Source organism: Syngnathus leptorhynchus, chromosome 12 (genome assembly GCF_054491065.1).
Source record: "Syngnathus leptorhynchus isolate UIUO chromosome 12, UIUO_Slep, whole genome shotgun sequence".
Classification (NCBI taxonomy): domain Eukaryota; kingdom Metazoa; phylum Chordata; class Actinopteri; order Syngnathiformes; family Syngnathidae; genus Syngnathus; species Syngnathus leptorhynchus.
In genome coordinates this window covers 8,290,101-8,313,671 of record NC_141206.1, presented here as the reverse complement: position 1 = coordinate 8,313,671, position 23,571 = coordinate 8,290,101, and the positions used below count along the sequence as shown (strand labels likewise).

The window sequence follows — 23,571 nt, the reverse complement described above, 5'->3', positions numbered from 1 at the left end:
CCAGTTTAAAGTATCCCAGAAAAAAAAAAAAAAGACAAAATGAGAAACAGGCACAACACATGAGAGAAGTCAAAGGCAATAAGTCCCAAATGTCATAATTGCACATTGCTCAAGCGTCACATTTATTTCTCAATTGCAGGTTACCAATACAAACCAATTGTCCAGTTTACAGTAAGCAGCAGCTCGTAGTCACAAGTGCAACAATATAGAAAATTCCTGCAAGTAAAAACATTCAATGGCTGCTAAGGATAATGAATGATTTTACATCAATTGAATATTCAACAAATTAAACAAATGTAAAGTCACTGAACAGGTTGTGAGTGTCACACAACGTCCATTTCTACAAATTCATAAGCCTTGTCTTTGAGAGTCCAAAAAAGTGGCATATGAATTTGACCCATTATAAATCAAACATTTTTATTGATGTTGAATCCGCTGTAAACAAAGTTCTATAACATAACGCAAATTACCTTCAAGCTTCAATTTCCTGGTTGCAAAATGTGCCGGAGCCGCACTAGCCGTTCAATCTCTGCGTGACCACCTCCCTGTACATAATCGAGATATAGACGAAGAGGAGCAGGATGACGAAGAAGTCGTCCATGAATCCGAGGAGGCCGAAAAGCGCCTCGGGGAGGATGTCGAGCGGCGACGCTAGATAGGTAAGTGCTCCGACCAGACAGAGGATAATTCGGATTCGAAACATCCAGAACAGGCCGCCCATGGAGAACATCTCCCTGAAAGCGTGGCGGAGGAGGGTGGGAACGTCACGCAGCCGGTCCATCAACTGTGAAAACAAAAAGCGGGAGAACAAGTCTGTGACAATGGGACATAATAATTAGCTTCTATTAAATTAAATCTAGAGGCTCCCTGTGATTATTATTATTATTACTTTTGCTACAAAACTAAAAACTCACAGATCTTGGCTGGCCCGAGAAGCGACGGTTGTAATCATTGATGTCTCTGAGGATGAGCAGAGGTTCTGCTTCACCATCCTGGACTCTCTGAGGAGCGGCATTCTCATGGAACAGCGGGAAGAGCAATGTGACCTGGACACAAGGAGGAGCGTAAAAAAAATGTCGTATAGTTTTTTTTACAAATAAATATTTTAAAGAAATCAATGTGTCACCATTTGTCTGCATATGGGACAGTTAATGGCACCCAACCAGGCGCCATATCTCCAGTAGGCTATAATACAGGAACCTGGTTGACAAAGAAATGACCCGATTCAATTCCGACAGTTTGTCTTTTCCGATATCAGTTTGCCATTTTCTTGACTGGCATTACGACATCCTTACCACAGAAAAGATGACCGCAATTGGTTTCGACGGGTAGAACAGCTTGTTGTAAACACACCGGGCAAGACATGTCTCTGTAATACTGCTGCCTGGCTTCCGGCTGGGGACTTTGCGGCTGGGAATTTTCTTCCTGGGATACAAACAAATAAAAACGCTACATCGCTATAATTTGGATGACTAACAATCCATATTTATTACAGCCGGCAAACCTGCTCTGTTTGAAGCTGTTGTCGCACAGCTCGAACATGCTCTTGATTCTCGGGGTGAATATTCGGCTGCTGATCCTCTCTGAAATATCAATATGTATGTAGTCAATAACAACAACTCAGCAATGTGATTTCAGGTGATGCAACATCATCTTTAGCTGTATTTGTTTACCTGCAGAGCAGCGTGAGGAAGCCTGCCAGGAAGGTGATGGTGAGTACCACAACAAACAAAACTTGGTTGCTCACGCCTTCGATTAACGTGTGTTCATCTTGAATGAGATAGTCCACGTCCCCACACTGATTGTCCTCCATCGCCCACACTCATAACCCGATCGTTACTTCCATGACTGTAGTATAATCACACTACATCTCATTTGTTACAACATAACTTAATACAACCAGGTTTGTGTTGTCGTCTATGTACTCACCTTTTAGTTCCACCAACTATGTCTGGAGCTGGTGTGTAAAATAATTTTACTTTCTGGGTTTATTAAACAACACCCGCCAGTAAATTCGGTCTGTCATGACTTTAGGGTTACAATTGAACAATGACTATACTTGCTAAATGTATCAAAAGTCCTCGTACGCTAAATAAATGACATTAACAGAATTTCGGTTGGTGTTAGCTTCAAGAAGCAAGAACTCGCTAGCTGCGATCGCCGACAAACGTCTTGAGTATTTTTCAAATATGTTCTGTGAAGGAGATCTTCCGGTTCAACGTACCAGGTTTCTGTAATTTTGTACCTGCGTAATTTTATGGTCTCATTTACGTAGCGTGTCATCTTGTTCTCTGAACATCTCTGATCAGAGCAGCGACGCTGGTAATTCAGAGTCTTAACGCTAGACGGCAGTAGTGTACATTAACAGCAATATGACTTTCAACAATCACTTGCGAAGAAGTACCTGGCCTCCACTCGACTCTTTATGCAAAATGCTATCATCTCCATCAGGGAGATAGTTTCACAACAATAAATATACTTATTGATTTGTGGCAAAAAAAAAAAAAATGCCTCGTTATGCTCAAATGGTGATGGGCCCAGCGGGTAGCGGCAAGGTGATTGATCCGACCAATTTAATGACATCATAGCTTAGTTAGCTCTTAAGCTAACAACAGATCAAGATGCATGTGCTATGTTTTGTTTTGTTTTGTTTGACTTCACAGAGCACCTACTGCGCCAGGATGATCCAACACTTTGAGGCTATGAATCGTTCTGTTCAAGTAGTCAATCTGGACCCTGCAGCGGAGTATTTTGACTACCCTGTTATGGCAGGTGAGGGGGGTGATATGACTTCAATAATAGAATGTAAACATGAATTCACTAGGTAAAAATCAGTTTGGTGCTCAATACATTTTTATTTTAAACAATCAGTGAGCCATTAAAAATGAAGCTGTGACAAAGTTTGGGTCCTGCATTTAAATTTGGGAGCCCCCGGTATTTTTTAATCCTTGTAATCTCTCACTGCCATATAAAGAAAACTGAACCATGTGGTATCTGTGTTGTCAGACATCCGTGAACTCATCCAGGTAGACGATGTGATGGAAGATAAATCTCTCAAGTTTGGCCCCAATGGAGGTTTGGTTTTTTGCATGGAATATTTTGTCAACAACTTTGACTGGTTGGGGGAAGCCTTGGGTCACGTCGAGGATGACTACATCTTGTTCGACTGCCCAGGTGAATATACAAAAACAAATGTTCACCATTTAAAACCAGTTTGCACCCTTTTAAGATGAACAATTTTTCCTTTTTCAGGTCAAATTGAATTGTATACTCACCTGCCTGTCATGAAGCAGCTGGTGGAACAACTACAACAGTGGGAGTTTCGGGTGTGCGGAGTCTTCCTGGTGGATTCCCAGTTTATGGTGGAGTCCTTCAAGGTTGCATTTTGTTTTCCATATTGAACGCACCATTTTAGATGTTCATAGTTTGACATGATCGTTCCTCTGACCGCAGTTCATCTCGGGTGTCATGGCGGCCCTGAGCGCCATGGTGTCGTTGGAGATTCCCCAAGTAAACATCATGACCAAAATGGATCTGCTCAGTCCTAAAGCCAAGAAAGAAATTGAACAGTAAATTGCAATTTTAGCTCGCCTTGCAATACATTTCCTCATTTTTCATCTTATTACCATAAGTAGCTTATTAAACAACCAGAAATATTTTACATTTTGAAAGTGTCTCTCCCTGTTTTCACAAGGTACCTTGATCCTGATGTGTACTCCATGATGTCAGATAACTCTGACACCATCCGAAGTAAAAAGTTTAAGAAGCTGACCAAAGCTATTTGCGAACTGGTAAGCCGGTTGATCTGATGCTGATGACACAGAAGCATCTGCTGCTATGGAAATTAAACTGCACAGATTTGGAAAGGACTCTTAAATGAACTGATTCCCCAGTTGGTTGCTTTTGAAAGTTTTCTGTTTGACTCCAGATTGATGACTACAGTTTGGTGAGATTTCTGCCCTTTGATCGCACAGATGATGAAGGTATCAACATAGTCCTACAACATATTGACTTCTCAATTCAGTACGGAGAGGATCTGGAAGTCAAGGAGCCAAAGGTAACACATAGTTCCTTTTATAGGGAGTCCTTGGTTTATGACGGGATGCATGTTTTGATACAATAGCAATTCACTTTACCCATTGTCTTTATTTTTTTTCCAGGAGATTGATGAAGATCCCGGTGAAAACAATTTTGATGAGTTATTTCAAGGTCAAGTGGAAAGCTGAGAAATGTCACTTCAGGACTTCATGTTCTATTTGGACTCTCTAAAATGCCTATGAAGAACTAGGAAGTGCAGCCCAATGGCTGAGGGACTTGTGTTGTTGACATTTATCCTGTTTGTTATTAATAGAAACGTTTAGTTTGGTGTAAAATACGTTTTAAATATTATTTTTAAGAATAAATCAACTTCCAAACTGCAACTTCGTGTTCTTGGGTGTTTATGGCGCCCTCTTGCGTCTGTTTTGCAAAATACCGTGTGGCCTCTTCCTGTTTCAACAGAAGGGTGGGACAAGCGGAAGCAGCATCTTACGGTGCTAATATTCGTCGCTAAGGTGGTTGAATTACATTATTTGTCTCTCAACATGCCGGTAAGTGCATTCCACTCTTTTATAGTCGGTTGATACCCGAAAAGGTAGCAAATAAATCAAAGGGACGCCGTTGAGCGTACTATCTATGATGTTAGCATCGCTGGCTAGCAGGGTTAGCAGTCGCTCCTTTAATAAAATGGCTTGTAAGCGTTTTATTCAGTATCTACTGATACTTAACCTTATTTAGAAATGTCAATGCAAACAATTATTCCGGCCTAGCTGCAGTAAAATTGCGACATTTTGGCAGGAATGCAAGCAGACGCTTAGAGTTTGGGATTTGTCAGCAGATATGTTGAACCTCTCTTGTCAGGCCTATCATTCAACCATGCAGGAGGAGAACACCAGGTCGGTGGGGAACATGGCTTTAATGCCCCTTAAAACTCAGTTTAAGGGACCAGCGAGAGGAGATGGTAAGTGTATTATTTCCTGTTACTCGAACTTGATTAGTTGAATATTCTGTGGTCAACTTCCTGTTTACAGAATAATTATCTAGGTGATGGTCAATCCTGATGAGGCACTGATCTTTTCAAACAGGGGGACATACTAATAATACTATTTTCCAAAGAGACAAAACTGCATAAATACTTTATGGCATGATTGCAAAAAAACCAGATTATCAAGCAGCCTGTTTTTATTCAATCGCAGGCATCGATTCTGACATCATCGACGAGGCTATCTACTATTTCAAGGCGAATGTTTTTTTCAAAAACTACGAAATCAAGGTGAGACGCTGCACCAGCGAGATGCATTTTTCCAACGTCAATGTAGTTGTGCGCACTTCATTCCTTTACATGCCCTAGCTTGCTTTCCTCTCATTGCCCAGAATGGAAGTTGAGAAATGTTTGCAGTTCTGCTCCATGAATGCATTTAATGTGTTTTTTTTTTTTTTTCTTTAAGAACGAGGCAGACAGGACATTGATCTACATCACACTCTATATTTCTGAGTGTCTAAAAAAGCTGCAAAAGGTGACCAAAAAAATCCACCAACACAACCGGATAGCTTGTCTAAGTGTTTTTTGCGCGTTCCCCTTTGCAGTGCAGTTCCAGGGGCCAAGGGGAGAAGGAGATGTACACGCTTGGCATCACCAACTTCCCCATTCCAGGAGAGCCCGGCTTTCCGCTCAACGCCATGTACGCCAAGCCCGCTAACAGGCAGGAGGAAGGTGAGATAAAAACCAATAACATGCAAACAATCTTTGTGGTCAAACATAATCTCTTGATGTTCTCCAACCTTGTCCAGACACAATGAGGCTTTACCTCCAGCAGATCAGACAGGAGACCGGTTTGAGGCTATGCGAGCGTGTGTTCGACCCCGTGACGGACAAACCCAGCAAGGTGAGACTACACATCCGAAATGTCAAAGTGCACTTATTTATGGAGCAAATGATCTTCTTGCTCTCAAAGAATTGTAAGCATGCTGCTCCGTTTGTTTCTTACAGTGGTGGATGTGTTTTGTCAAGAAGCAGTTCATGAACAAGAGCTTGTCTGCTCCAGGGCAGTAAACCAAGGGGGGGGGGGGTGCACATCCGCACCTCGCCTTATAGACGCTTTATTTCTTAAGATCGGATTTGTGCTTTTTGCAGTGCAATTTTATACTCTTGAGTTGTTAAGGACGTGTTGTACGTTTCAATTGAGCTGGTGCTTAATTCAATAAAGTTATTGTGGATGCGGGACAATGTTGTTGATTTTGAATTGACTGTGATCCTTTTAAATCATAAAATGTTCAAACCATTTAAAAAATAACGCACTTGTAAAAGCATTCAAATGAGTTGGTAACGGTTGAATTTATTTAACAACACTATCCTCCAAAACAAATCAATTTCACACAACTACTCTATTGAATAAACACTCGCCACAGCAAAGATTGTAAACGACATGCATTCTATTCTGATATGCCCTTTTTGTTTTTCTATAACACTAGCCCTCAGTTTGGTTTTATAAAAGGCACTGTATGGCTCAGTGGCAGATTTCTTAAAAAAAAAAAAAAACTGGTTCTTGTTTAAAAATAAATACTTTATATGAAGGGAAAACTAAAATATGAATACGGTGCATGGATTGAGATTCTGAAAAAACAAGAAAAAAACAACAACTGATGGCTTTTGCTGATAAATTGCTAAATCTTTTGAAGTCCGGAAATATGATGGGTCAGAACTCCGAAGTGGACTCTGTTGTATCGCTCAGCATTCTTCACCAAAGCAACTCGATTAATCTGAAAAATGACATAAGCCAATCAAACTCTCGCTGATTATCCGCCACTTAATCACGTTTGAAATTGTTGTACTTACTGAGACGTCAGTCAAAAGCCATCTCTTGACTTTTCCGCACACAGCGTGCAACCTTTTTTTTAAAAACACCTCTGGGATCGTCACGCCACTCTTTCTGCAAAGGCGCCACACGTACACATGCGAACATTTGATCTTTCCCACGAAAGGTACCGACGATCGCTCATCAACTTACCGCCGCGTCGACGTTTGCGGGTGAGTCGCCGTTGGGGTCTGCCAACATGGAGATGACGCTGATCATGATGGTCTCCACCGTATGGATTGGCAACCAGCGTTCCTCCGGTTTTTCATACCCATACTTGTCTTCTCCGGGTTCGTGCAGGATTGATATGCATACGTCACCGTTTTTTGCAACTGGCCAAAAAGACAACTCATTACTTAAATTGACTTTTAGTAGTGGATGACGTCACACATGAATAAAATCAAAAACTACAAACCATTTGGATGCCAGATTTCTGTGATAAACTTCATTTTTGGTGGTCTCAAAGGATAATCTCTTGGAAATGTTAAAGAGGCCTTGAAGAACCCTCCTTCACTACAAAATAAAACCCAGCAGTTCAATTTCAAGCACTTTATTTTTTCCTCCCAAGCACTTCCAAGGCAATGACTGGATGATCACTTACAAGAGTGTGTCCTGTGGTCCAATAACGACCACTTCCCACTGAAAGATGTCATTATCGTCCACAAGACCAGCCGAGAAGCCTTCCACGGGGTTCTTGTTCAGATCTGAAAGGTTATAATTGTTTACTGAGACGTGATCCCAATGCATTGCCAAGAAAATGGTAAATAACAGGTAAACAACACCGCCGACTGCACAACAGGGGATCGAATCCTTTCACTGGTCCTCGTGCACGCAGAGAACTTCACGTGCAAAGCCAGTGATTGAGCAAGTGCGGCTAGCTAATCTTACAAGTGCTAACTCTTGTTTAACTATCACAGAATTACACAGAAATGTATCTTAACTAAACAAATTGTTGTAGTTATTAGCGAGCTGTGCCTCTCGTTGGAAGTAGCACTGCTTTGCTAACTTACCTGCTAATTGTTTACGTAGCAACAACGCCGACTGTCCCGTCATTTTTGTTACCCTGACTTAAAATCTTCCCAATTTGCTATTTAAAGGAACTTTCAGTTAAATAGTCAGGCAACAGATCCTGGTAAATAAGACATTTGACAACATCCACGTTTCGTCGTTCTCTAATTATGGAAAGCGGACGTCGCTGGCTGTAAAAAGCGGTATGACGCTCTTTCAAAATAAACGCGTCGGGTGAAAAGCTCACCGGAAGTCTAAGAGACAACTATTTTCCGTCAGTATTAAAAAAAACAAACAGGTTAGAATTCCAGATATATGACGTTTGATAGTAAAATTTGTCTCACTGAAATAAGGCAAAAATACAGGACCCACACGCGTTACTTCGGGTTACTTCGGGTTACTTTGGGTTACTTCGGGTTACTTCGGGTTACTTCGGGTTACTTCGGGTGAGTCCGGCAAACCTCGGCAATTTCCGAAGCGCTCTTTTTGTTGTTGAGAGATTTCGGGTTTGTCGGGTTAAATTCATTGCGATAAATTCAGAAAAACAGTCAAGATTGCAAAAAAAGGTGGAGCATCAGGCTGTCAGCATACTCAGCAACTCTAAAATAGAATCAATGATGCTATTTCTGATTCAAATTTGCAAAAATATTTTATGCCTGAAGAAATCTTGTACCTGCAGGATTTAAAAAAAACAACCCAGCAAGAACAATAATAGAGGCTTGAGTCTAAAACGCAGATTTTTTAAAATTTTCAAAATAGTTGCAGAGGCCCACTTTTTACAAGGGGAAGTAATGGAACTATTAAGTATCAGTGAGCAAGCAGTAATTTAAGCACATCGAGGGTTAAAAAAAACAAAAAAAAACTAGTGGCATTATTATTCCTCGAACAGATTCGGGCAATGAGAATTTTCTCTCTAAGAAAAGGTTAGGCATCTTCAATAAAGGTTGCCTCAAAGGTCACTGAATGTTGTTCATTTCAACCCGCCATTAATCATCATCGCTTTTATCTAAAACAATTTGCTGAGATTGAAAGTTGCTTGCACTTTAAATTGAAGGTATATTGTTGATTGGAATTGTTGCAATGGTTCATGGCAGGAACTTTTTTTTTTTTTTTTAACAATTCATTCTGACATCACAATCGAGACGTTGACTTTTTGTACTCATCTATTGCACAAATACAAATTACAATAATAAAAAATAAATATATACAAATAATAATAGTGACAAAAAGAAGAGGAAATGAAAACTAAAGGTTACTTTTAATTCTTCAGTGGAACCTGCACTGTTGCTAGCTCCCACCAGGGGGCAGCGTGTCACAGATATTCAACAAAAAGCCGCTGTCCTTGCAGCCAAGCTTACCTTGACCTCAACATTTATACATTATTTTTTTGTTGAGTTTATGAGATTGGCACTTTAGTTAGGTAGTAGCCTATCCCAGTTAACCTTTGGCGAAAGGCGGTGGTCCCCTGCACTGGTTGATCACCAGTTGGACAAGCAGCCATTCACACTCATAGAGAAGAGTCTCTAATGTTCATGTTGTGGAAATATGTGAAGAAGATAGAGCACCCACTCAGAGAAAACTTTTTGAGATCTGAATCAGCGAGGCAGACCCTACATACTTTTTTTTTTTTTGCTATCTCCTTTTTTCCCCATCTTTCCAAACACGGCAAGTGAGCATGAAAGATTACTCTCCATTTGTACAAGTCAAACACACAGACGAGAAAATTCCAACACCCACAACACTTTTCTTTATCCCAGCAAAGCAAATATGTAAGATAAGAATAAGACTTTTTCTGTCCTCCTATAATCTTTGGGGAAAGTCTCACTGCTCTCTCACTGTCCGTAACGTTTAAAGAATTACAAACGCCGGCTCATAATATATGAAGACTCCAACCAAAGTCAGGCATATATTTGAAAGGCCACAATCACCGCTGGTGATTTTTTTTCTCCATCTGGTGTTCCCGTTTGATTGACCTGTCCATCCTCTTGATTGTGCTTATTTTCCCATTGATATGCCCTCATTGAAATAATGGAGCGTTACACCCCCGCGGGGCCAGAGCATGACCTCCCAGCTAGGACTGATTGCATCCTGCCTTAATGTAAATTCACTCGCCCCTACGTAGACATAAATGGAGTACTCCAATCTGGCCGGAAATTATCGGTCCAGTCGAAAATGACTAACAGGTAGCTGGGCGTTTACTTAGCAGTGTGTGATTTTAATCTGTAACTGGGTTGTAAAAAGGGTTTTGTACAAACTATAAGAAGTGCAAAATAGTTAGAAAATATGGGACTGTGACGTTTGCTTGAGCGTAGATTCACAAGTCATTATAATCTAAAAATCCTCAGACTGATACCAGTATCTACTCTTTGAGTACTCGATACCGAGAACCGATACCTCTTGGACTTTTATTTAACACAAGAGCAAAATGTAAAGAAAGACCTTTGCTTCTGACGCAAATGTGTCAATCTGCCACATTATAGCGCCACCTACTGCCAAGGAGGACTTCGATTTGTGTTTTTTTTTTAAATGGCCATGAGTAACCGGAATTGGGACTCACTAATCCCTGCAAAAACAAAATACTTCAGACAAAAACCAAAAGTTAAATAAAAACAAAGATGTTTTCCCAATAAGGTAAACCAGAATAGAAGTTAGGAAATACGGTAAATCCTTTCTCTGATTATCCTGCTCACAACCTTGAGTGCCCGTTATGTCCCACCCTTAGGAGTCCTCATTGATGTTAAACTTCCGACAAATGAAATGGCACCGTAAAAGCTAAACGTAATGTGTGTCGTGGGCTCTTTTCCGCAGCGGCCCTTAATGGCACCACGCGTGGCGTTTGGTCCATTTTAACGCAACATTGTAAAATAAGATACGGCCCCCCTCAGGCTGGACACCCGAAATAGATGCCCTTGTTGTCCTCTCGGTTGGTGTCTGGTCACGAACGGGAGCCGTTCGGTGTTTATCAGTGTTCCACTTTATGCGTGCGCGTAAAAGGCTACAACAACATTGATTTGCGAGATTACAGGATGAAAACACAATTGGCCTGGTTAATGTATCATGCTACGCAGATCATCCTGTGAGAGAAAACAAGCTAGCTAAGCGTTAGCGATTGATAGCTAACACATCGAAAAGGAAAAACCCCTTCAAGGTCATTTGTTTGTTTGTTTTGAACTGTGTCCGTTTTTGGGGATGCCTAAAGTATTCCACGTGTGTTTAATTGAAAGGAATCCATGCAAATTCATTTGCCGTACGGGCAGTTTTCAAATGCGACCGAGACTCAAGAGGCAGAAATAAGATTACGGATAATCTCCGTCTGAATGTGAGGTTATTACTTGACATGATGAGCGCAGGTGTTGCAAGCAGAACGAGGGTTAGCGTAATCACATTTAGGCTCTCACGCCAATAAGCCTTGGCACTCTACTTATTCTTGAGGTCTGTACAAATCTGATGGAAGTCACACGTTTTACATTTTCATTTCCCGCCGTCTGCTCGCCTCCTTTTTTGTCATCTCGGCCTGATTTCTTTCTAGCGTCGTGTACTTTTTCAATCTTGTAGATATCGTGTAGAAGACAACACGGATGGTCCAAGGTTTATCACGCAGTTGCGTTCCTATGGTGGTGATGTCATTTGAATTTATAAGGAAGTCAGAATTTGTTGGAATTGATTACCACACTACGGCATTTTTGAAAAAAATTCCTTAAAATTTTGAGAGATTTGATTTTTTTTATTGGCCAATATATTTTTATATATACACCACATAAGTATTTACAGAAAACTATTGAGAGATTTAATTTTCTATTGGCCAGTGTATCTTGGCAACGGTTCCAAAACATAAAGTGGTTCAATCTAAGGTTGCATTCACACTGCAGCTCAATTCCGATCTTTTTACCCAGATCAGATAAAAAAAACAAAATTCGACAGTCTGAACGTCTCAATTCCAATTTGTTTTCAAATCCAACCTTGGCCTCTTCAATTGGATGGATACGCATCTAATGTTTTGCGCCAATCAAATACCAGCGGCCACTCTCCCTTGTCTCCCAGGTAAAACGAATACGCTCCTAATTACAATAGAAGCGCTGCAGGAACGAACGAACGAACGAGGGAGGCTGCAGTTCCCTGCGGCCTCAGCCAATATTGGGCGCCTGACTCGCTACAATTGAAACGAAATATATGCAGTTGGTAAGATGATACATTTCCCCAGAGAATATGGAGGTGCCTTTGTTGTAATTTAAAATCCAAAAAGATTGAGCCAGGTACTTAGGCAAAAAAAAAAAAAAATGCAGATTTGTTTTTCCCATCCGACAGCTCGCGGCGAGAATGGACTTAGGCATCAGATCTTTTTGCGTTTACTGATCTTTCGATTACAGCGTCTCTCCCTTGTCGACAACGGTTATCCAGCGGGCACTCCAGTCTTGAGAGAAGCTGTCAAGTGAAGCCGAAGTGAATCGCCTTATTTGAGTTCAAATGGGCCTATTGATTTGGGTCCTTGATATCTACTGTGGCAGTCTGAATTTTTTTTTTTTTTTGTGGTTGCTGTTTTTTTTAAAAGCAACTAGATGTGACGTCGTGATCAAAGACAGTGATAATTTCTACCACAATTGGTTTTGTTTGGATTGTGTCTACTTTGCACAACGAGCCCTCTTGGGTTTCACGATGGATGCAGGGTACGGCAATTTCATCGTTATTGGCCCTTTATCAAGTTGAGGCTCTATCTATCAAGCCATAGACGGGTATTGAAATAACCACACTGACCACAAATCACACCGATGGATCTGGTTTTTATCCCAGACAAGGCCGTCATCACTCTGGAGTGGCTGCAAGGGCTGGGAAGAGGCCATTTAGGAATCTATCCGGTATTTTCTTTGTTGATGGATGCAGTCTACTTGACCTCCTTGTGACCAGGCTGGACTAAGGCTGAACCTGAAATTGTTCCTCAAAATGAATGAATTGTTCCTCCAAATGAAGTCTGATGAACAAAATTGCTCTTCAAATAAGAAATTATTTGGAGCTTTGTAGTGTTGTATCAGATCAGGATTTTATGCTACCGATTCCAGTACCCATCATCCACGATACGGATTCCGATCATTTTTCGAGTTCAGAGCGACTCACAAAGGATTATTTTAATCATCGATTAATCTGTCGATGCTTGCTAATTCAAAATTCTCAGTCCTTATAGCGTACCGTTGCCTCCAGACCACAATTGCCAATTCCTAAATCTTCCTTTCTCAGCTGCCATTTATTTTTTTACATAGCCAATCAATGCAAATGGGAATAAAAACAATAATGAAGGACAAGACAGATAGCCGAGCCGTCTTTGCAGCTGTGCCTCTTTTCATTTTAAATATGACTCCGCCCGCTATGATTGATGGGAAGTCATGGCGGGATAATAGCTCATACTTGCCACCTCATCTTGCACGCAGCTGTCAAAACAAAACATCTTAAATCTTTGCGTGTATTATCACATTAAGAATAACATCATGTTATGCTGTCCTGTTATTAAGTGTTAAGACCAGAAGTTATTGCGTTTGCAGTCGGCCGTGAATGATTCATCTGTCGCTGGCAAGTCTGTTCTTATAAAAAAAAAAAAAAGAATGAAAATATAGGAAAGAATCTAATTAGTAGATATATGCGTCTGAAGTAAAAACAAACACAATGGATCTTTTTTCCCAAGATAGTTTAACTTCCCATTGGTGACCATGATGTAAAAACAACAGAATGGTAGCAGAGATGATGAGTCAGCAAAAAAGAAAAAAAATTGAACAACACAGTCGCCAAAGCCAGCAATCCTTCAGCTACGACATTTTAGAAAAGAAAAAAAAAACACAAAAAAAAACAGCAGGTCATTTTCAACTCAGCCGCTATCACCAGAACGTACCACGCCGCTCGTCCCTGAGTCATTCGAGATCGGCTCCGACATTCCCGCATTAAAGAACAACTTGTACGGAACGTGGAAAACACGCTTTGTTCTTTTGACGTCACAATTTAGACTAAACCAAAATCTTTTTTGCACGGTGGCTTTCTCACCACGTGGCGTCGATTTCACCATTCACCCAATTAACCACTCATTATTTATCTTTTTTTTCCAAAGTCGCAGGGCGCCACGGCTGAAAGATCAAAGCGTAGCCTCGGTTTTCCCAAACGCTGGCCCCTTTCCTAATGCATTTGTTCCGTAACATCATGCACGGGAAGCGGACCGCATAATCCCACTTCTTGCCCTTGGAGCAGGGCGAGAAAATGGAACACCATGAAATGCTAATCAAATTTTAAGAAAAGCAATTCTGAAGTCTGAAAGCCTTATCCTACCCCATCCCCTTGACTCGGGATGTGTGAGGTGTTATCAGCACCGCGGGGGGGGGGAAACCGAGGGACCCTTTGCCCCGGCGCGGTGTTCGGTGAGGGAAAGACAGAAGTCTTAAGGGGTTGGAAGAACACCCACACACAATGGACGCAAGCGGAAAGTAAAACAGGTCAAGACTCCGGCGGGTCCGATAAGGCGGGAAGGACTCATGAATTAAAGAGTGGTGGAGGAAATATGACATTTTGCTTTTCCATTTGGTCTATCGGGAACGGTCGCACGGCGGGGCCAATCTCAGAGAGAGAGCCGGGACCGATAATAGACCGCCAGAGACGAGATTCATTCAAGTAATTTCTCTCTTTTTGCACAGACAGATTGGCACGAGGAAAATTTAAAACAACCTTTTGGGAAATGTGAGAAACAAGAGAATGACATTATCATAACGGATCATTTCTATCTAAATACCTATTGTGTTGAAAGAGAAGTTTTTTTTTACACTTGTGAATAAATATTGCTTTTGGAGCAATTAATCTAACATGCCAGATGGGTTGCTTGGAAAATGTTTTTGTTTTGCATATCCGTTGAGGAAAGAGCTGACGGAATACATTTAAGAAAACCTTTGGGACTTGAAAGGTGATTGGTTGTTTTTGTTGTGAAATTCTGATAAAAATTGCTGGTCTAAATTTAGATTCAGTTTCGACAGATTATCCACTTCATCATTCTTTCGGAACATTCGTCGTCACAAACGTTCACTACCATTGACGAGAATAGACGTCGAACTTAACTTTGTACTGGGCTGGCAGTGAATGAGTTAAACTTTGATCGTCACGAATGCGATAATGCTCAGATTAAAGTAACTTTTCTTTTATTTCCGCGTCAATGAGGATCCTTCTCGCCACCTTCCAAAGTGATTTGGGTGATTAATGGTTAAGTGTTGATGTCAAGGGAAGGCACGGATGCAATATGCCCGTTTGTTCTAATAACGGTTACTACCGAGAGGTGCACTGGGCCAGGGTGCCAAGCGAGGTGATTAATGACTCTTTTTTTTTTTTTTCTGTCACACACATCACGGGCGTCGAGTGGAACGGATGTTCCCGAACCGAAATTTGGTCATTCCTTTGCAAGAGGGTGTAAAATATATATATTCACACCTGATGTATAGATGCGGATGAGCTATTGCACTTTTTCATCGCCGAGGTTCCTGCATATTTATGAGAGTAAAAGGGCAAGTGGTTTTGTTCCAAGCTAACCTTTAACTATGTGTCAATGATGCCCAACGTTGGTTCTGGCCCATGTAATGAACGCTGCACACCAAGTGGGGGGAAAAAGTGCTCCCAAAGCTGAAAACTATGAAAGACCGTCTTCACCGCGGGGGTTACCTCAAACCTCCATTCCTGAGAGCGTTTATATATCAGAAGCCGCCAGAGAAATATACATGAAGCGGTGATTTCTCACTTTGAAAAAGGTTGTGATGTCCTTCGTGGGATGTTTTTGGTAGGCAAACAAAATCAAGGGGGAGCCCGCGGGGGGGGGGGGAGGGGGGCTTTAGCTGGGTAAATAGCCTGTCTAATGCGGTTCTAATCTGCAGAGGCAATCTGGGGAGAGGTGCCGCTAGGCTCTGTCAGTCGGGATGATGAGACAGCGGTGACGACGTGGCAGTTATTATTAGTGCTATCATTGATCAGACGGCCACTGAGTTTTAGAAGAAGGATGTAGCTTGTGGCTAAGGCCTAGCTCTGACGTGGAGGCCCCTCTTTACAAATGAAACTTATTCATCCATTCATGCATCCATCCATTCATCCATCCATGCATCCATGTATCCATCCATCCGTCCGTCCGTCCGTCCGCCCTCCCACCCAACCCACCCAACCCACCCATCCATCCATCCATCCATCCATCCATCCATCCATCCATCCATCCATCCATCCATCCATCCATCCATCCATCCATCCATCCATCCATGCCCCAAAACTCTTCATAAAATAGCTACCCCACCATAGCCGCATAATAAACGGTGTCTCGAGGACACTGTTATGCATAAAGCTGCCAATTTGAACTAATCATGTTTCATCAAAATACCCATTATTGCATTGTGCCTCTTGAATTAAACAAGCAGGTAGATTTGTTACACAAGACGGCCTAATAAGTGCTTTCAGTAAGCATAACTTGATTAAATCTTGCATTTGTGATTCGGCGTCAACCTGCCGCAGGAGTCTTTTCCACCTTTCTCTTCTGTTCACCAGCTCCTCGTAATTAATGAGAATCGTAATTGCTGTGAATCCGGCGTGGCCAAATGAATCACAAAACGCACTCGTGCGAAATTGTGTCATTGGCTGACTGTGTTTGTGTCACGAATGCGGCTCATGAATGCATAAACATTTTCTGTACGAGATTGCCGTTTTGGAGAGCTGTTTTGGAAAAACGACATGATGAAAAAAAAGGAATAAATGAGAATGCACCTGACTCACAATCTCTTCAAATGCAAATGTAACAAAATCTTACCCAAAAGTAAAATTCTGATTATGCATATCAAGCATGACTGTATCAAAGTGATTTACATGTTTGTATCTGATGAGAGCCTAGCCCAAAAAGAAAAGAAAAAAATGCTGTTTATGCAGGTAAATCCCAGAGATTGTATTGGTTTGAAAAAGAGTGAGCTCCTGGCAAATGTGATTAGTGGAAGGCTTTCATCTGCTCCGTAAACCACTCCAGACGTTAATGTGCAACAGGGCTCCTCTTTCTTTACGCCGCTGCTGCAGTGCGCTCTACTGTTGCCGGCTCATTATGAAACATGCTGCTTCTGCACTTCAACACTTTTCTAATGTCCTCCACCACAGAAAGGTGTTTAGTTTTTCAATCATACAAAGTTACCATTCAAACCTGTTTTCAAAGAAGATAGAAAGTCATTTTTTTATGCCTTATCTATGCTTTATCTTAGCTAGTCACGGCTAGCCAATCTCATTAGCTAATATGAGACATCGAGTGATGTGTCAATCATTTGTTCACGCGCAGACTTACAGCATGGTGATTGTCACTATTGGGTTATTGAATTGATTGTACAATCCCCGAAACACAACATCAAGCCGATAGTCAATAATTGCAAAGAGCGCACGCATCAAGTATCTAAAATGTTACGTGAAACAATCCACTCATGTTCAACCTTCAGCTCATAGTTCAGTCATACTAATCAATATAACAAAAGGTAGAATAGCCTTGACCTTTCAACACCCACTTAACAACAGTGGCAGAAATATTTCTATAACAGCGTTATCTAAATGAGGATCTACGTCGATAATATTTTGCCGTTAATTTGATGCTACCTGGAATTCAGCTCCATGCAATTAAAATCCTGTAATATTGTCGGACTTTGTAGTAGGTGATAATATCGGAGCCATTGATATCACTCCGGTGAAGATATATCAAATTTGTGCATGAGTTCAAATGTTTCAATCAAACTCATTTCCTGCTTTGCCGATTTATTCGATTTCATTAAGAAGCAATGATCATCTGGTACTGTTGATGTTTATAGCAGCGGAGGCCGATCGAGCGGTCTAGGAAAATGCTGTATGCAAAAAGAAATTCAAATAATTTTGGATTTAAAAGTGTATTTCAATTTGGTGTTTTGCTCATTAAATGACTTTTCAGGAGAACTGATGGTAAACTTTAAAGGGAGTACACAGTGGCCAGTGAATCAGTGTTTGCCGCTGAATAGCAGAGGGGGCCTTGATCGGAGCCCTCACCCCGAAAGGTGAAAAGGTTGAGGGAGCATTGCAATGGGAGAGAGACAGAGAGAGAGAGAGAAAAAAAAAAAACATTGCAGGTTACACATCATTTTCTCCACTGTGGGAAAGGTCTGCTAGAGACTGATAAATGTTAATTACTCCCTTCTGACATGAGCCAGAGAACGGAACCTGGCACCAAGAGGGCCCGATAACACAAAGCAAGCGATTACTGATGATTATCTTTTGTTTTGCTCTCGTGACTATTTTCGTGCGTGTATTAATGTATATATGGATCTTGCATGATTATATGGTTTCTGCTTATCGTAAGGCTTTTTTATCAAAAAATACCAGACAGGTATAGAAAATAGTTTGTTTACGTCTTCCTGTCATTGGGACTGGTGCAGCAGTGACCTCTCTGTTTATTTACAACGTCGTTTTGTCTTCAGACAAGTATTTTATGGGTCTGACGTCTTCCAAAAAAACAATTTTATTGTGAAAATGAGGAAACAAAGGAGTTGATATGCGACGCAACCTACTTGGGTACCAGGATTTGTTTGTCCAGCAGTTGCGATTTCTGTTTGTTTATTCGTAAACAGGATTATCCATCTATTTTCTGATCATTTGTGCAATTTTACTAACTAATAAGCTATCATGCTATTTTAGCATTAACCTATAGCTAACCTCTAGCTGTCTGAATGATGGCTAATCTGTACAAAACGTACATTTTTATCAACTCGTTTTAACGCTAATCTATTATTCATCCAATTTGTTGTATGATTTTGAGCGCTTTTTTATTTTTAGCAAAACAAATTTGCTGGCATGCTATTTCAGCAATATCCCACAGCTAACCTCTCGCTATCTGAATAGTAGCTAACTAATAGCTAACAGAGTTCAGACGTGAGTTGCCAGCAGGATTTATAAATCTATCGACAATCTATTTATGTGAGTGAAAATGTACCATAATTGAAAAACACTTTTGTTTAAATCAAACAATTCAAATGGCTTCCCAATGAACTTTGAACCCGTTCCTCTCCATCCTTTTCGAGCTTGGCTGTGAGGTGAAACACCCAAGACGAGCTGCTCTCAATTGAACCCTTCCCCGATATGTGACCAGAATTACAAAAAATCCTCGCAGACAACGCAGCACGTTGAAACGAGTCCCCGGCTCGGTGTTATAACTGTGCCTTATGAATAAATTACACTGTAGTCGTGATTAGCTTTGTCACAAGCTCAATCACAATATGTGTTTCCTTTCCAGCTGCTCCCATTTCTCAGTTCCCGCGTGTTCGTCTTTCCTCCTTTGCCCGAACGAAACGTTATCTAAAAGGAGCATCACACAGCGAGCAAAAATGTTTTCCGCTCGAGCACTTTATTTCTATTTACAACATGATGCTTTTAGTACGCACCCACGCCGAATCACCTCATTTATCAAGCTTCACAATATCGTTTCGTTTGTGACGCCCCCTGTCGTGTGAAGGACACCGGACAATTTTGTTACGACAATTCATAAGCGAGTTGACCTCTGGCGATGACGCTTGATTAATAAATGGATTTGAGTATGACGGAAATGTGACGATTTTTGTTTCGATTTAATTGGTGTGAATGGAGTCTTTTATGACCACAGGGTCAGGGTGGGGAAATTTAATTTTTATTATTATTTTTTTTTTTTTATTTTCACAGCATAACTCCCACCTCGACCTCTAACGAGCTTTTTGTTTCCAGTCAGGTGAACAACTCTTCAATGACTTCATTGTTATGCAAGTCGGTCACTTGCCAGACACATTTCGGAGCAAAGGACTCACATGTGACCACTCTGGATTATTGATGGCTCTCTGCTGGGTAAGTTCAACTGACAAAGTGTTTCAGCTATATAAGGTGAAATGTCTTCATAAAAAAAAAATATCCTAGTTTGTACTATTCAACTTTAATGGCTTCCCACCTTAATGACAGAGATTCCATGCAGGCTTTTAAGGTGTAATGCAGCTCAGTGTGACATAATGTCGGTTAATGTGACAGGTTTATAATAGATGGCTTGTAAAGAGCACTATTTTCACTTACAGGTTTCTTGAAAGTTGTTTCAAAATTTGAAACACTATTTGTGTCAATTTATTTCTCGGGCGCCACTGGATAGCACCTGCAAGTTTGTGCTGAAATTGTCACAAAAAAAAAGGGGGAACAGTTGAAATTTATTTTGGGGTTAAGCAGAGACACTTCAAATAGTGACTACCATTTAAAAGTATTGATTGACTAATCAGGAACACCACCATAAGTGATTAGAGGGTGTGCACACTTTTGCAACCATACTATTTCAGTTGTTTTAGTCACATTAAGGGTGGAAACCATTTGAATTTCTTCGTAATCACAAAAGCTTGACCTTTACATGACTTATTTAAACTTTTTTTCAACTTGTCTGACATTGCAAAACAACATAACCAGTCTATTATTTTTCTTACAGTCCCGTAATAGGTTTTTCCACCATTTGGCCTTTTCCATATGATGCAATATTTCTGCCATTTTGACCAAACCCATCACCATAACCCTTCCAATCTAAAACGAACAATATTCTAAATATGCTCATGATAGTTCGCGCGAATGCAACGAAAGCAATGTATGTCAGTATTTCAAAGCGCAACAGTCAGAATTCACATTTTACATCCACTCGACTCAGCTTCCTCGAGTGACGTCCTCCGAGAGGGGAATTCTGAATCCGATACACATTTGATATTTCATTCCCCTTATATCGAGCTGATGTGTCGGGCGGATGAAGAGGAGAGCCGCTCTCCTCCATCGTCCGCTGGGTGACTGAGCTCCTTTGATAACCTTTAACCGCTGTTTAGCACAGCTATTGCCGTGCCTCAGCGGCCGGGCTGCCGACTGTCTCGATAGTTGGAAGACCTTTTTATTGCATACTCAAAACACCCGGGGGCAGGATAAGCATTGCAAAATGGATGGATGGATGCACACTGACTTCTATGGCTCACTTCTGCATTGCGCAAGACAAGAAAATATGGTAGCCCTAAAGGGTCGAAATAGTTCCAAACAAGGTTCATTACTAGACCCGTGGAAGAGGCTGAAAGAAAGTTACTAAAGCCTGACTTTCCCCAGGCACTGGCAAACAACACTGGAGTTACGATGTCAGTGTGTGTGTATGTCTTCCATGTCTGGTAGTCGGGACACCGTGAGCAATTTACGGCCTTGTGAAGGAAATAACACTTTGGGCCCCGCTATTCCGATACTGCAGATGGAAAATAGGGTCGCTGCCGGTCATGGGCCCCTACCTCACTGGCGGAACTTGGTTTTTTGTTTTTTTTCCCCCCCTTTGGTATATTCCAGTCATTCAACGATTTTTTTTTTTACATTTTGGTTTTAGTTATTTAGTCAGTTTTCATTTCCGTTGGTATTTGAATATAAAATAGTATGGCAGTCAAGTGCTATGTTTCCAGAGATAGAAATGTCCTCAGAAACGTGACAATAACACTCTGACGATATAACAGGTACCACCAATCTCTCTCTCTCTCTCTGTCTCTCTCTCTTTCTTTCTTTCTCTCGCTCATTCTCTGCTCTCTCTCTCTCTCTCTCTTTGCTCTCTGTTCAAAAGAAGCAAGCTGATGGAGTTTACAGTGCTGTCTCTGTCATGAGTCATTGGAGCAAACAGAGGACAGCTGCTTGCAGTCATAGTTTCCCTCTAGGGGGCACTCTTGCTTCTCATCATCCCACCATTGGCCCAACCAGTTGCAACACACTCTCCCATAATGAGACTAATGATTCATCCAGTTATGGGAGTGTTATATATAAATATTTTTTTTTCCCCCAGAGTCATTATCTTCTATTCACGCCAGAGTGTGGTAACTTATGATCATGTCTAAAATGATCAAAAATGTGCCAGATGGAAAATTGACGTTATATCAAGAACATTTTTGCGTCTGGATTTAAAACCAACAATTCTGACTTCCAAATAATTGCCTTAAGGATTCAACACAAATAACGCGTCATTCATCTAAACGCATTTGAATTGTTAATTGATATGTCAATATTATTTGAATGGCAAAATTAGAAAAGACTGAAAAGGCAAATATTAATTCCGCTTTGATATTCAACGGCCCCAATGACGTGACGCTGAGGTTTGCCAATCCGAGCCTGGAATGCGTTCAAGCCCTCACTTTGTGCACCCGCACTCTCCGATTCCACACCACAGGGTGCAGGGAGGATCCAAACCCACGGATCTGCGCATGAATTCGTTTGTTCCCCGCGTGGAAAGTTGACGGACTCTTTATTTTTTTCTTCTTCCCCCTTTTATTGTTTCACCACACTTGGAGCGAGCGGAGATGAGCGCTTTTTTGGACAATGCTTACGGACTTTCTTTTCATGCAAACTTAGTGGATTAGGTTGAATTTGATTGCAAGTGAGAAGATCCACGAGTCGACGCACACAATCTACAATAGAAGGTAAATGAAAAGACGACGCGGTGCGTTTTTACGCACAGCCATAAAACCACCAACGCTTTTTTTTTTTTACTCATCATTTTCAATAACCAAATCCAAACATCAGTTCATTTAATAATACAGCACGTGACAAAAACTGGATTTAATGAGTGCATGTGGGTTTTTTTTTTTCTCTCTTCCACTTCAGGTGGCGGGGGACGCAGAATGGCACTTCCATCCTCTTGTATGACATGGCACAGCGAGTAGATCTGCTCACTTACAAATGGAGACCGGCACCGGGAGAGGATAAATTGCGTGCCAAGTAGTGAGGCTTTGGTGCTTTTGGGAGCGATCCTGCGGCTCTTCCCGAATAAAAGACAAGCGCAAGCCAAAAGAGATGGAGCCGCTTCGGTGCGTGGGACTCGCAGCACTTTTGTGCACAGGTAAGAAAAGCTGCACCACACACTTGCGTGCATGCATAACACTTGGTGTCATATAAATCAACGGGCAAAGACGAAACCTGAAACATATTGCTCCATAATAAGGTCTAGTGCTTGTGATTGAACTTTTATAGGGTCGTTTGGGTTGGTAGGGAAACAATGATGAAATGCAAATGATTCCCTTTCCGCCAAGCGGACATAGATAATTTATGAGGCTCGTAATTAGCTGTAAGCTGTTGTGGCAGAATACAAAATGACTTGTAATATTAACATGAATACGTTGTGACAGTTGCCTGGAGTGTGTGTGTGTGTGTGTGTGTGTGTGTGTGTGTGTGTGTGTGTGTGTAGGTGCGTGTGTGTGTTTGTGTGTGTGTGTCTGTGTGTTAGAGAGAGAGAGTGAGACAAATGCAGGGTGCTGCAGTTCAGCAGGCTGAAACCTAAACCAATACAAAGAAATAAAACACATTTGAGTTTTTTTTTTTCATTTTTGAGGTGACTTGATAGTTTTAACATCTGTGAAAGATGAAAAACGCTGTCAAGCCATTTTTAAGGAAAAGCACAACACGATCGCAGTTTGCAAATTGATAAGTATGACACAATATAATAGCATTCCGTTTTTTTTTAATGCCATTTATCTTCTGTTATTGTCCTAAATTGCAAATTGTGAAATTGCATTGGAAATGTTTGCGGGCAGGACGGTGAACTTGAGGTTGCACACCCAAGATGCTGAAGTGAATAGACAGTTTATTGGCTCACTAAAACACGTTTACAGACTTCAGCTGTCTGCTAGCC

At 41.2% G+C, this 23,571-nt stretch overlaps 5 protein-coding genes across 9 annotated transcripts in view; 3 read left to right on the top strand and 2 right to left on the bottom strand.

The window, feature by feature from the left end:
- Nucleotides 1–92: 92 nt before the first annotated feature.
- Nucleotides 93–2,248, bottom strand: rnf170 (ring finger protein 170). Of its 3 annotated transcripts, XM_085925277.1 has the most exons (8): nucleotides 1,930–2,247; nucleotides 1,674–1,864; nucleotides 1,505–1,583; nucleotides 1,296–1,425; nucleotides 1,127–1,200; nucleotides 915–1,046; nucleotides 471–784; nucleotides 93–216 (listed from the first exon to the last, which is right to left on the bottom strand). In XM_085925277.1, the coding sequence occupies exons 2-7, from the start codon at nucleotides 1,811–1,813 to the stop codon at nucleotides 515–517; spliced, it is 825 nt and encodes a 274-aa protein (XP_085781403.1). In that variant the 5' UTR covers nucleotides 1,814–1,864; nucleotides 1,930–2,247; the 3' UTR covers nucleotides 93–216; nucleotides 471–514. The 3 variants fall into 3 exon arrangements, with proteins under 3 accessions (XP_085781403.1, XP_085781404.1, XP_085781402.1); XM_085925278.1 differs by having other exon boundaries at nucleotides 93–784; nucleotides 1,674–1,848; nucleotides 1,930–2,248; XM_085925276.1 differs by having other exon boundaries at nucleotides 93–784; nucleotides 1,930–2,245.
- A 130-nt stretch (nucleotides 2,249–2,378) lies between these two features.
- On the top strand, nucleotides 2,379–4,388 carry gpn3 (GPN-loop GTPase 3). The gene is made up of 8 exons (XM_085925275.1): nucleotides 2,379–2,555; nucleotides 2,664–2,772; nucleotides 3,007–3,174; nucleotides 3,253–3,377; nucleotides 3,454–3,569; nucleotides 3,695–3,791; nucleotides 3,929–4,057; nucleotides 4,161–4,388. The coding sequence occupies exons 1-8, from the start codon at nucleotides 2,508–2,510 to the stop codon at nucleotides 4,224–4,226; spliced, it is 858 nt and encodes a 285-aa protein (XP_085781401.1). The 5' UTR covers nucleotides 2,379–2,507; the 3' UTR covers nucleotides 4,227–4,388.
- A 54-nt stretch (nucleotides 4,389–4,442) lies between these two features.
- On the top strand, nucleotides 4,443–6,180 carry arpc3 (actin related protein 2/3 complex, subunit 3). Its single transcript, XM_085925279.1, has 7 exons — nucleotides 4,443–4,589; nucleotides 4,900–4,999; nucleotides 5,235–5,311; nucleotides 5,487–5,555; nucleotides 5,626–5,752; nucleotides 5,830–5,924; nucleotides 6,029–6,180. The coding sequence occupies exons 1-7, from the start codon at nucleotides 4,584–4,586 to the stop codon at nucleotides 6,089–6,091; spliced, it is 537 nt and encodes a 178-aa protein (XP_085781405.1). The 5' UTR covers nucleotides 4,443–4,583; the 3' UTR covers nucleotides 6,092–6,180.
- A 174-nt stretch (nucleotides 6,181–6,354) lies between these two features.
- Nucleotides 6,355–8,117, bottom strand: LOC147048259 (ubiquitin-conjugating enzyme E2 G1-like). Its single transcript, XM_085925280.1, has 6 exons — nucleotides 7,904–8,117; nucleotides 7,495–7,597; nucleotides 7,309–7,406; nucleotides 7,047–7,225; nucleotides 6,875–6,968; nucleotides 6,355–6,798 (listed from the first exon to the last, which is right to left on the bottom strand). The coding sequence occupies exons 1-5, from the start codon at nucleotides 7,944–7,946 to the stop codon at nucleotides 6,882–6,884; spliced, it is 510 nt and encodes a 169-aa protein (XP_085781406.1). The 5' UTR covers nucleotides 7,947–8,117; the 3' UTR covers nucleotides 6,355–6,798; nucleotides 6,875–6,881.
- The window catches only part of LOC147048258 (transmembrane protein 132C), an 82,877-nt gene continuing 66,738 nt past the window's right edge, over nucleotides 7,433–23,571 (top strand). For 2 of the 3 annotated variants that reach the window (XM_085925271.1, XM_085925268.1), the window contains exons 1-4: nucleotides 7,433–7,664; nucleotides 19,641–19,757; nucleotides 22,235–22,363; nucleotides 22,548–22,782. Coding sequence is in view for 2 of the 3 variants with exons in the window: in XM_085925268.1 (XP_085781394.1) it covers nucleotides 22,737–22,782 (46 nt within the window). In the remaining variant the exon portion in view is untranslated. The remainder of the gene's footprint in view (nucleotides 7,665–19,640; nucleotides 19,758–22,234; nucleotides 22,364–22,547; nucleotides 22,783–23,571) is intronic. The other variant, XM_085925269.1, reaches the window with a different exon arrangement.

What these genes read in the sequence shown, in the direction of transcription:
- gpn3 (XM_085925275.1), top strand. Translation starts at nt 2,508, where the DNA reads ATGCCTCGTTATGCTCAAATGGTGATGGGCCCAGCGGGTAGCGGCAAG. An exon ending in GCCAAGAAAGAAATTGAACA is followed by an intron (nt 3,570 to 3,694) that starts GTAAATTGCAAT and finishes TGTTTTCACAAG; the next exon opens with GTACCTTGATCCTGATGTGT. An exon ending in TGGAAGTCAAGGAGCCAAAG is followed by an intron (nt 4,058 to 4,160) that starts GTAACACATAGT and finishes TTTTTTTTCCAG; the next exon opens with GAGATTGATGAAGATCCCGG.
- arpc3 (XM_085925279.1), top strand. An exon ending in GGGACCAGCGAGAGGAGATG is followed by an intron (nt 5,000 to 5,234) that starts GTAAGTGTATTA and finishes ATTCAATCGCAG; the next exon opens with GCATCGATTCTGACATCATC. An exon ending in TGACGGACAAACCCAGCAAG is followed by an intron (nt 5,925 to 6,028) that starts GTGAGACTACAC and finishes TGTTTCTTACAG; the next exon opens with TGGTGGATGTGTTTTGTCAA.
- LOC147048259 (XM_085925280.1), bottom strand. Translation starts at nt 7,946, where the DNA reads ATGACGGGACAGTCGGCGTTGTTGCTACGTAAACAATTAGCAG. An exon ending in GGACCACAGGACACACTCTT is followed by an intron (nt 7,407 to 7,494) that starts GTAAGTGATCAT and finishes TTTATTTTGTAG; the next exon opens with TGAAGGAGGGTTCTTCAAGG. An exon ending in CCGCAAACGTCGACGCGGCG is followed by an intron (nt 6,969 to 7,046) that starts GTAAGTTGATGA and finishes GCGCCTTTGCAG; the next exon opens with AAAGAGTGGCGTGACGATCC.
- rnf170 (XM_085925278.1), bottom strand. Translation starts at nt 1,813, where the DNA reads ATGGAGGACAATCAGTGTGGGGACGTGGACTATCTCATTCAAGATGAA. An exon ending in AACAGCTTCAAACAGAGCAG is followed by an intron (nt 1,426 to 1,504) that starts GTTTGCCGGCTG and finishes TTTGTATCCCAG; the next exon opens with GAAGAAAATTCCCAGCCGCA. An exon ending in GTCCCATATGCAGACAAATG is followed by an intron (nt 1,047 to 1,126) that starts GTGACACATTGA and finishes CCTTGTGTCCAG; the next exon opens with GTCACATTGCTCTTCCCGCT.